The following is a 12,107-nucleotide window of genomic DNA, read 5'->3' on the forward strand; positions in this document are numbered from 1 at the left end:
TGCTCCTCCGTGGTGCCGGCCTGGCACCTGTATCCTCCGAGCTGCATCGCCTCTTATGCCAATGGTGCGCGAATTTCCGTAGCCGTTTGTAGTTCCCCGCCGATGAGAGCGTACGATCCCATCCAACATCGTCACCCGCAAGCCCTCAGAAAGGGGACACTCCCACAGCACATGGTGCCTATCCTCGTCGCCAAAGCCGCACTCGCACGCCGGGCTCTCGCACGTCATTCTATGCAGGCGCGCCCGGAAACAGCCGTGTCCGATGAGGATCTGTGAGGTCTCGTAGTCCGGCGCGACCCAGGTGGCCCCAAGCCTACCGGATACGTCCGGGAAAAAGCGTCGCAATTCGTCACCCGAAATCTCCGCAGACCACCGCTCCTGCCACATCGCAATCACATCTGACCCGATATCGAGCACCGCTAGCGCAGCGGAGCTGGCGCTCAGGAGGCCACAGCCCACCGACCAGAAAAAAAGCCACAGCCCCTCTGAAATTAGTATGGCAGACCTGGAATGACCTAATTTGAACCAGAAACAAAAATAAGTAATTCTAAAGTATCAATTTAGGTTATTCCACGTCTGTCGTGCTAACTGTGGGGCATTATACACTGTAGTCCACCGCAGACCGCTGTAGTCTGTGCTGTGGGGCTGCCGTACTGATATTTTTTGAATTTGCCGCGCTTTTCCAATCGCATCTTTCGTTAGCCAGACCACAGAATACATTTAGAAGCCAGACTGATGAATCCATGACGCTGGCGGCTTATTAATATACCAACATTCACAAATTAATAGTCCGAATTTAAATACTTCTTACACCTTCCGATCACCGCCCAACACAATTCCTAGGTCTTAGGCTATGGATAATCTGTGGTCGAGCCAGTTTGACAGTGACGAGTTCACACTAACATTTGAATTTTGGCAGATAAACATTTAACATACTTTTAGGTTATGCAATTTTATTAAAACAGAAGGAATGCATAAAAAATTATAATAGTTGCTCATTATCTTCACAGAACCATGAAATAAATTCGTAAGTAACTTTAATTAAACTACTGTCTTTGGACGTCGTTCGCGTGGGTATAAGTTTTTAAAAAATCCCGTGGGAACCCTTTGATTTTCCAGGATAAAAAGTAGCCTAAGTGTTAATCCAGGGTATAATCTATCTCCATTCCAAATTTCAGTCAAATCCATCTAGTAGTTTTTGCGTGAAAGAATAACAAACATACACGCCGACAAACTTTTGCTTTTATAATATTAGTGTGATAGTGTGATGATGCCCGCGACTTCATCCGAGTGGATTTAGGTTTTTAGAAATCCCCTGGGAACTCTTTAATTTTCTGAGATTAAAAGGAGCCTATATCCTTACATCCCCGGGATGTAAGCTAACTCTGTACCAAAATTTATTATATGTTAAACTGTTGGCTGTGAAAAGCTAGCAGATAAACAGATAGACAGACACACTTTCTCATTTATAATAGGGATAGTCTATATATCTGATAGTGATTAGCATGGATTTGGAAATAAATAGGTAGGTATAAGCAGTAGGGGCAGTATGTACCACGTTATATACTTATAGATATTATATATGTATTGTTTCACAAAAAACTACTTTCCTTTCTTTCTGCTGATCTTCATACTATCTACTAAGTGGGGTTGGTGTATAATTAATTTTTTTCGCTTTTCTGAGTGGATTTTTTCCTGCTAACTGCTAAATATAATTTTTTTGCTGTGTTAATTAGTATAAGAAACCATATTTCTCTCTTCAAACCTTAGTAAATTTATTTTTTCGAGAAACTTATTCTAATCAATTTAAGCCAATAGCACAGAATAATATAATAGGACTAACGTACCAATAGGAAGGAAAACTTTTCTGCATTTATCCTGTTGCAGCATATATGGCTGTGTATGATGATTCTATATAGATGGGCCGTTATAAGCAAGCAGGCAGACAGACCAACAACTTTCGCATTTATACTAATATTAGTATGGATTAAACCTCTCAAGTACAATTTTGTACAGTATTAGCTAAACTGTTCCCTATTGACTAATGTGCCAAATGACTCACTTTTAGCGGGACATCCCATTTGTTACCCTCTCTGTTTTTCTGCCCATCCAGCTGTCTGTCAGCAGGCTGTATCTCATAAACTGTAATAGGTAGAGAGTTGAAATTTTCACTGAGTATATTTCTATTGCTGCTATAACAACAAATAATTTTCAAAATGGCCAATAATTTTAAATTTCAAAATTTAAAACCATGATGTGTGGTGCGGGTGCGTATTGCTTGCCTGGTAGCTGGTTTTTCCTGCATGGTTAGCAGTGGGAAGGCGGGCGGTGCATTTCGCATGCTGCATGTTGCATCATACGGATTCGACCTGTTTCAGCGGATTATAGCAAAGTTGAGCGTTTGGTTCATTGAATTTAAAAACCGGTCAAGTGCGACTCAGACTCGCGCACGAAGGGTTCCGTACCATCGTATAAGATATAACACTTTTATCTGCAACACTGCAAGTTAATGAGGGACAGCGCCATCTGTAGTAAACTAATCCGTGAACACATTTTTTTTGTGATGTAACCACCAAGTCATGATTTTCGGATTTTTTCTTTTACTTGTGCTAAGACAATGCTACCTCTAGATCAAAGGGAAGTCCTATAGGTTTTGACTGAATCACTGATTTCCTTTTCTTGACAGACACGACAGACAAACAGACAACGAAGTGATCCTATAAGAGCGATTACGCACTGCACTTTCGTCATCGAAGATCTCCCCGTGATCCGTGAGGATATCTCAGATGTGCCTCAGATTAAAATCGGACATATTATGACGTAGATATGTCAAATATGTCCACTGAATAGCTTGGATAGCTTGGATCAGAGATCGGATTAGTGCGTAGTTCGGTCCAAGTTTTTTATATTCGTATTTTCACGGATTCGGATCGGATAAGTGCGTAACCGCTGTTAGGGTTCCTTTTTAACCTATAGGGTATTTCCCGAATCATGTAATTCGGCAGGTAGGTAGGTCTTATTGCATAAGTATAGGAATAAATCCAAAAACCGTGAATGTGTGGTTACATCACAAAAAAAATGTGTTCTTGAACAAATAGGTAATTAGTATTTTCAATTTTCAAATTAAGATGGGGTGTCATATGAAAGTGCTTTACCTATACATTCTAAAATAGATTTTTATTTATTTTTATGCATAATAGTTTTTGATTTATCGTGCAAAATGACGAAAAAATACGATTGCAGTACGGAACCCTCAGTGCGCGAGTCTGACTCGCATTTGGCCGGGGTTTTTTTTCCTTTTGATGTTTCCGTACCTAAAAATTGAAAAGTAGGCACATAATCTTGTACGATGGGACGGAACTCTTCGTGTGCGAGACCGACTCGCACATGACCAGTTTTTCACTTATTATATCATGGTTTAATTTTTTTGTTTGTGGTATAGTAGGTATCCCTACGTCGGTGTTCCCACTAGATTTCAACATGGGGTTATTCAAGGGGCAGACCAACAAATTCCTGAAAGTCTGGCAACGCATTGTTGCCAAAATTTTAAGGCAAAATAGATTTTAATATGAAACTGTTGAGTGGTTAGTAGGTACATACATATCTATAACATAATGCTTTAACCCGTACATCCGGATGGATCGGACGCCGTTTTTGCGCCTTGACCCAAGTGGGCGTAACAGCGCAATAGGTCACGGGGGAGGGCCGCGCGCGGGGGGCATGTTTGGACGGGCGTAGTAGCGTAGTGACGTCAGAGACGCGCTGTATCGATCCCGGGAGCCGTCACAACACTCCGCCCCCCGCGCAGCGCCGGCCCGGTCAGCGTCGCGCATCTACGCAGCGCGCCGCCCGGAGTACCGCCCCAGCTAGAGTATACAGGAAGTACCCAGAAGTCGGCTAACTAGGGTAACTCTGAGATCGCCTCTATGGATATTGTAGGTACTGTCACAAAACTAGTGACACACTAGGTTTGAAGTAAGGTTCGCCTTCTGCACTCCCCAATTTCATTGCTATAGGCAAAGTTCCAAAGTCACTCACCATTGAGAGAGTTAATATGGTATTGTTATAATACAACAGTAGGTATATTACTTCTTCTACGTTTTTGTATGACCTATCTAAACGCCGATACACAAACTGCGTTGCGACACATGTGAACTCAGAATACTGCGATGTGATGTTATTTCGCGCCGAAATGCAAGACGTCTTGCTGCTATAATTTCGCTTATTCTTTTTTTATAATATTCCTTGAAGTACGAGGAAAGGATGGTTCTTACGGAGAAAAAATTAAAAGTATTAAAAATTTTTTAATACTTTTAATTTTTTTCTCCGTAAGAATCTACTGTTAGGCGGTACGAAGTTGGTCGGGTCAGCTAGTAGGTAATAGATAGAAATACATAGCTTGTTTACATAATCTAATACTTAGATGCACCCAGTACCAGTCTCTTCTGTTGTTTTCAGCGCTGCAGCCTGCAGGACATAATGTTTAGTTCTATCCATGTCTGATGGATGGGTATCGTCTTGTCAGTTGTCCTGCGATATCAGATGCCACGTCGCACCGCAAGTATTTATTGTGGAAGGCCCCTAATTAATTTTAATTATTATTTATTTAATTGAGATTATTAATAAATAATATACATAGATGTATAATGTAGCTTTCTAAATTAAATATGATGGTAGGTACCTATTTTGATTTTCAGTTAAACTACAATTTACTAGGTAATAAAATATAATAATAATAATTTAGAATTTTGTCACATGATTTCTCCTAATTTTCTATCCTCAATGTTTTCTATAAACCATTAGCCAAAGGTATTGTTTGCGGTAGCGGCTTTAAAACATTAATGAATTCATTAAAACTACCTCACGCTATATGGAGCGATTGATACTCATTAACATAACACCTATCGGCAATTCATTAAAATATAAGATTACTTGGCGTCCTCTAAAATAAACATAATAAATATAGATTTGATATTTTAAAAGAGAAGAAACATGGTAATTTTGTAATCGGTAGGTATTTGTTTATGTACCTACCTAATAAAGTTACATAGGTTAACATAACTAACATATATTATTATTTATAATGCCGTTGTTAAATCCAGAGGGCACTGCTAAAAAAACTTATGAATGAGGTGAAATCAATCAGTATCGATTCCTCTGCTACTGTTGTCATGTTGCGCGTAATAAATTATGTTTACACATGCATACGTACTATGTATCCTTACCTGAATAGGTAGGTACTGTTTGGACGATATTTTCTCTAATCTTTCGTCAATGTCGAAAATATCTGCGCAGTTCCAACGAGGTGGTGGGGTAGAGCCGGTGGAACTTTCTTTTTGCTTTTTTTGTTACAAAACCTTGACCCAATTCTGAAGGACGCAAAGTTACGCAGTTGCATATTGTTTCGAAACGTTAACTTAGACCACACGAGTAGATATCCCTACAGAGGGGAAGCTTCCTATACTGTTCAAAATTTTATACCTATTCTTATAGGGTTGTCACCTGTTGCAAGTGAAAAATTAAAAGAAAAAAATACTAAATATAAGTCCCGCAAATTGCTAATGACATGACAGACAGACAGGACAGACAGATAGACAGACAGACTGACAGACAGACAGACTGACTGACAGACTGACAGACTGATAGACTGACAACAGAATGACAGAATGACAGACAGATAGACATACAGTCTGATAGACAGACAGACAGACTGACAGACTAACCGACAGACTGACAGTGCCTAGGTACTAACTTACTTTAGTAAAATGAATTAATTTAATATAGTTACTACAAAATATATCACTAAGTCTAATTTTTTGTTCAATTTACACGTAACTAATTCGGAAGTAATATATAAATATTCTCGCTAAGTATCAAATATCAATGCGCACGACCCACAGCCTTGCCGTTCGCTATCCAACTGGGCTCACAGGAGCGTCCGTGACACGTTGTGGTGTGCGTGAGCAGCGCTATGAGTGAGTGTACCTACAGCCAGCCGGTTGTATGAAGCTTCTTCTCTGTAGAATATCTACTCGTGTGCTTAGACTCTAACTAGGAAAGAAGTTAAAGTCTGTTATTTATTAGGTACTAACTATTGTTTATTACTTGCTGTTTACTTTAACAAAATTCAAGCACGCAGTTTTGGATATCTTATAGGTATAAATGTTTAATATTTTTATTGAAAAAATTATTTTTTCACTTCATTTCAGAGTACAAAAATGTAACTTATTCCAGTTACATCGTGTTAATTTACAAATCAGTGAAAAGCTTTTTGAATAATGAATAAACAAATTGATACCGATGGCAAGATACAACCTTTAAAACATTTTAAAAAGATTCCAGTATACGTGGTAGAGGAACACAATGATGCCCTGCAGTTTATATACTCCGCTATCGGAGGAAAAAAACTACCGATAGAAGGGACAACGTTACTGCATTTGGATGCACATCCAGACATGCTTATAGATCGTAAATTAAAGGGGAAAGAAGCTAGGTCTGGTAGGAAACTTTTGCCTTTATTGCAAATAGAAAATTGGATTGTGCCCGCGGCGGCAGCCGGCCATATAGGTCGAGTGGTGTGGCTGCGACCACCGTGGGCGAAGCAATTTAGCGATGGCACTCGCGTTATTCACGTCGGAGACCACCCCGCCACAGGCTTGCTCCGCGTCGACAGTCGAGAACCCTATTATTTGTCGGATGCATTGTATTCATCGAACTTGCTCAGTGAAAAGCCATTTACATTTACCGTTGCAGAGCTTTCAGATGTCGACGAGGATCGAATAAATAAATTGGCTCTGCATCTTGGAATAACTCATCCGTATGTTCTCGATATAGACTTAGACTTTTTCAGTACTGGAAATCCATTTCTTAATTTATTTGAGAAAATTGGATTATACGATCGGCTGGAAACTATCTTTTCTTCTATTCTACCGTCCGATAGCGACGCAAAAGCCTTAGCAGAATATACAGACCTACGAGAATCTCAATTACAAGAACTCGAAAACTTGTTTGAACATTTAGAAAAATTTGGTTGTTTGAAGCTTTATAAGGGACCAAATACCGAAATTCATAAAAAGGTTGAGAAATCAATTCATTATGTAGAATTAAAAGATGATAGTACTCTATAATGTTATATTTCATTACAGTTTATTCTTTCAGGTTTGTGATTTAGTCGAAAATGTTACTGCGGAAGCAAATAGACTGGGTCAAACTCCTGACTGGTGGATGATATACGCAGCAGGCTGCACCAGAGACCAAGGGGGCTTGCCGTATCACATAAGCACGGAAGAAGAAATAAAAACTGCCATTACGAAAACTTTAAGACAATTTTTATTTAAATTGCCGCCACCCGTTTTAATTACCGTAGCTAGATCTACAGATGATGGCTATTGTCCACAAGAACAAGTAAGTTTATTTTTTACATATTGTCAAATCGTAATAGTTCTTACATATTGTATCTTCTCCTGTAGGCAATGCAAAGTATGACAATTTGGCAAATAAATTAATAGACCATCACTATCAGTACCCTTATTATAAATGCGAAAGTGTGTTTGTTTGTTGGTTTGTCCTTTAATCACGTCGCAACGTTGCAACGGATTGACGTGATTTTTTGCATGGGCATATGGCATAAAGACCTGAAGAGTGACATAGGCTACTTTTTATCCCGGAAAATCAAAGAGTTCCCGCGGGATTTTAAAAAAACCTAATTCCACGCGGACGAAGTCGCGGGCGTCAGCTAGTGATATTATAATGCCACGGATTTTATAACTCAAAAATCGAGAATGCCGGCTCTTTAGAGCGATCACGCACTCATCCGATCCGAGTCCGTGAAAATACGTTCCGAAGTAGTCATAGAACTATTTGTATGGTACGCACGGTATACGCATTACATCCCGACTTCCGTCATCGGAGTTCTCTCCGTCATCCATGAGAATAATATCTCGGATGTGCCTCTGATTCAATTCGGATGTTTGACGTAGATATGTCAAAGATGTCCACTGAATAGTCTGGATTTAGATCAGAAATCGGATTAGTGCGTAAGCAATATCCGAGGTCGGTTCGAGTTTTTCATATAAGTATCCGTTATTTTGACTCTGATCGGATAAGTGCGTGATGGCTCTTATCATGAATTTATTTTGTCGCCTTCTACATTTGGCTCTGACATGACATGATCATGGTTTGGCCATAGTCTACCACGCTGGCCATGTGTGGATTGGTAGACTTCACACACCTTTGAGAACATTATGGAGAACTCTCAGGCGTGCAGGTTTCCTCACAATGTTTTCCTTCACCGTTAAAGCAAGTAATAATTAATTATTTAAAACGCACATAACTCCGAAAAGTTTGGCCATTTGGCTTTAAATGCTATGAACTATGGACTAGGAACTCTATCTTGACAGGATAAAGTCAACTGTTTCATTTAATCAAGGTTTCCCTTGCCGATGTTTATATCACACACATATTATAAAATATGCGAAAGTGTGTTTGTTTGTTGGTTTATTGGATTGTCCTTTAATCACGCCGCAACTGAACAACGGATCAACGTGATTTTTCCACGGAATTTTAGAAACCTAAATCCACGCGGACTAAGTTGCGGGCATCGGCTAGGATTTTATGTCACTCTCCTGGTTTTTAACTACCTAAGTAGGTACATATAGCCATGCAAAATATATCACGTCGATCTGTTGCTCCTTGTAATGTGATTGAAGGACAAACCAATAAACCAACAAACAAACACTCTTTCGCATTTATAATATGAATAGTGACGCCTACTTACTGTAAATTTGTTTGTGCGTTTATGGTAAATTGTCTCGTTTACAGGTAAACATGATACAGTCACTCGTACTGGAAACTGTCAAAGAAGTTTTTGAAACGGATGAGCCTAATTTACATTATTTAAACACTTCTAATTAAGGTTGAATTATTTGTTTTTATAAAATACACTTTTACTTTTTAAAATAAAATGTTTTAATTGGGTACCTAACATAAAATATCTACCGTTTTATCTAGGTATCTATTTTCAAGCATTCACTAGTAAAAATGTATAAAAGGAAAAGCTGACTGACTGATCTATCAACGCACAGCTAAAACTACTGGACGGATTGGGCTGGAGAGCTATTATGACTTAGACATCCGCTAAGAAAGTATTTTTGACAATTCAATCCCTAAGGGGGTAAAATGGGTGTTAGCAATAATTTGGTACAGGCCACGCAGGCGAAGTCGCGGGCATAAGCTAGTCAAACATATAATTGTCGAGTAGGTAGGTATAGTACGCGGCAGAAAGTAATGTGTGTACATTGGTCTTTAGCTCTGGTATATAGTGTGTTATGGTCTTTAGAATGCCATTTCGGCTTTGTAGAGCGTTGTCTCTGTCACTCATACATATAAATATAAATCTGCTACCTCCTTCTAAATGACGATATACACTACTTTCTGCCGCGTTCTGTACAAGAGTTAATTTGGATGAGTAGGTACATAAGAAGGTGATAAAATTCACGTTGGCTGTGGCTTAATTTGCTTGTTATCAATAATTGACCTGGCCTGACACTGAGCCCTGCTAACTATGCCGCCTCTTAGTCCGGTGTTGCGAACAACGTGAAAATCATTTAGCTGCTCTACCTAGGTAGGTATAGTCCGAGACAGGTTGAGATGGCAATCGGGCTATGGGGCGGGAGAACGCCTCGTACAACCGCACATCAGCCGCGCTCGCCAGCAACGAGTTAGCGCGGGGGCTATGCGGGTGTGCGGGGCGTTCCCTCCCCGATTGCCATTTCAACCTGTCATGTACCTACATAGTTATTTGTATGACTTTTATAACTAAGAGCAAGGTCGCTATAGAAATCGGCCAAGTGCGAGTCGGACGCGCTCACGAAGAATTCCGTACCATCGTACAAGAAATAACACTTTAATTTTTATGCTGGCTATTTTGTATTATTTGTTTTTATAGACCTTTAGAAAGAATTGGCGGTTTCGTAGAGCGTTGCCTCTGTCGTTGAGACCGACAAAACGTCACATAGGTGTGATTGACAGAGACAACGCTCTACGAAGCCGAAACCTCTTTCTAAAGGTCGATGTAGAATATTTCCTGCAGGCTACTGTACCTAATAGGTAGGTAGATACACTTAGAGTAGGTAGGTACCTACTTAGATTTCTTTTAAAAGATTTTGTTCAAAATTTATCCGTTAGCACTAAATGACGCAATATTATTTTATAACTCCTCTAGTTAAGTTATTTTAAAAGAATTATGGGAATAGCCCACGTAGCGTGGGATAAGGTAAGGAAGAAGAAGCATTTGGCAGTCGACACATATCGTGCATAGCATGGCGCCTATAAGTCGCATGTTTGTTGAAGTGAAATACGTAGGTAAGTAGCCAAGTAGGTATGTATTCTCTAAAATAACATGTGGACGTTTACCGTCGGCCTCAGCTCAACATTATGTATGATTAATTATTATTAAGAGTTACGACCTGCCTCAGCCTACCTGTAGCGCAGATTTCAGTACAGGAATAGGGTCATATAAAGGTGGCGTCTAGCCTGGTGATCCTAATCAGTATAATAACGCTAGTATAGTACCTATTGGTAGAAAAAATAAACTTTCGCATTCACCCCTTTATTTACCCCAAAGCACCTTATTTGTTTTACAAGTACATATTAGATAGGTACCTATGATAAGGAGGAATACCTACCCATAGCACAGAATATATAATAGTACTAACGTCCATAGGCACTAGAATGATCGGTAGGTATATAGAAAGGTAGGTAGGTACCTACTACCTATGTGTTTGGCACCAGAAAATATATATGTATATACTAGCTGACGCCCGCAACTTCTCTGAAACTCTCGAACTCTGTTTTCCGGGATATAAAGTAGAAAGATAACCTATATTTAATATTACTCTCGATCTTTAACTATACCCATGCAAAAAATCACGTCGATCCGTTTGCTCCGTTCGCGTTGCGACGTGATTGAAGGACAAACCAATAAACCAACAAACAAATAGACTTACGTGTTTATAATATACCTAGTGATCATGTAGTTTCTTAGATCATAATATCATTGATCGGGCAAACAATTTAGTCCTTCGATTGGGGGCGATTGGGGTCAACTGCACATCGAAGTGGCCACACTCGAGTCTCATTACTAACATCAGTAACATCGAATTACATCATGCGGCGGCCATGTCTGAAAGTTATCAATTAAATCCAATCAAAAGTGCTAATGGTCATGTACCGTTTGTGTGTAGGATGCTTAAATAGGTCATAGGTACTAGGTATGTCCTATAGTCTGGACCAGGGGTCTCCTAACTTTTTAGTAGGTATAAAGGCCGGACAGCATTACAGCCGGCGGCCGCGTGGCGTATCGCTTTGCTTAAAAATTTATTTAAGTATCAATACTTTTATAAGTATACTTCATCATCATTCATCATCAACTCATCGCCGGCTCTTATACATGACACGGGTCTCCTCTCGGTGTGAGAAGGGGCTTGGCCATAGTCTACCACGCTGGCCAATTGCGGATTGGCAGACATCACACAGCTTTGAAAAATTATATATGGAGAACTCCAGGCATGCAGGTTTCCTAACGATGTTTTGTTTCAGTGTTAAAGCAAGTGATATTTAATTAATTAAAACGCACATAGCTCCTAAAACTGCATAATGAAATGTAAATACGAATACGTACCACAATTTAATACGATGATTTTGAAATATCGATATTTCGATTCTGGTTGGATGAGTTGTGGTCGCGACTGCACTCTGCAGCAGTGCTGCAGTTATAATCGGTGCCCACCAAGGTTCGACTCTGAGTCCGTTTCTATTTTATATGTTGCTACTATAACCGAAAGCATACCGGAGTCGCTGCACTAGTTACTTATGTATACGGTAGGGACAATCGAATTAAAATTATAAGAAAGCTTAGCTTCCTTGATTGCGAGCAATAAACCTAGGATGGCTAACGAGTCGTCGTCCGTCACTAGTGACGCCATGACTAATTCAACTAGTGCGTGATCAATCATCATGCAAACTTAATCGAATAGATGGATGCACTGCAAACAGGACGCGCGCCACCGCGCCGCGCCGTTTCAAGTCCGCTGCAAAGTTGACCAACA

At 39.8% G+C, this 12,107-nt stretch overlaps 1 protein-coding gene across 2 annotated transcripts; it reads left to right on the forward strand.

Moving 5' to 3' along the window:
• The first annotated feature begins 888 nt into the window (after nt 1-888).
• MESR6 (misexpression suppressor of ras 6) lies at nt 889-8,963 on the forward strand. Of its 2 annotated transcripts, XM_069502487.1 has the most exons (5): nt 889-1,027; nt 4,459-4,561; nt 6,210-7,076; nt 7,159-7,404; nt 8,821-8,963. In XM_069502487.1, the coding sequence occupies exons 3-5, from the start codon at nt 6,279-6,281 to the stop codon at nt 8,911-8,913; spliced, it is 1,137 nt and encodes a 378-aa protein (XP_069358588.1). In that variant the 5' UTR covers nt 889-1,027; nt 4,459-4,561; nt 6,210-6,278; the 3' UTR covers nt 8,914-8,963. The 2 variants fall into 2 exon arrangements, with proteins under 2 accessions (XP_069358588.1, XP_034835020.1); XM_034979129.2 differs by lacking the exon at nt 4,459-4,561.
• The last annotated feature ends 3,144 nt before the right edge of the window (nt 8,964-12,107 follow it).

The sequence above is a fragment of the Maniola hyperantus genome, chromosome 2 (assembly GCF_902806685.2).
Source record: "Maniola hyperantus chromosome 2, iAphHyp1.2, whole genome shotgun sequence".
NCBI classification, from domain to species: Eukaryota; Metazoa; Arthropoda; class Insecta; order Lepidoptera; family Nymphalidae; genus Maniola; species Maniola hyperantus.

What these genes read in the sequence shown, in the direction of transcription:
- MESR6 (XM_069502487.1), top strand. Translation starts at nt 6,279, where the DNA reads ATGAATAAACAAATTGATACCGATGGCAAGATACAACCTTTAAAACAT. An exon ending in ATACCGAAATTCATAAAAAG is followed by an intron (nt 7,077 to 7,158) that starts GTTGAGAAATCA and finishes TTATTCTTTCAG; the next exon opens with GTTTGTGATTTAGTCGAAAA. An exon ending in GCTATTGTCCACAAGAACAA is followed by an intron (nt 7,405 to 8,820) that starts GTAAGTTTATTT and finishes TCTCGTTTACAG; the next exon opens with GTAAACATGATACAGTCACT.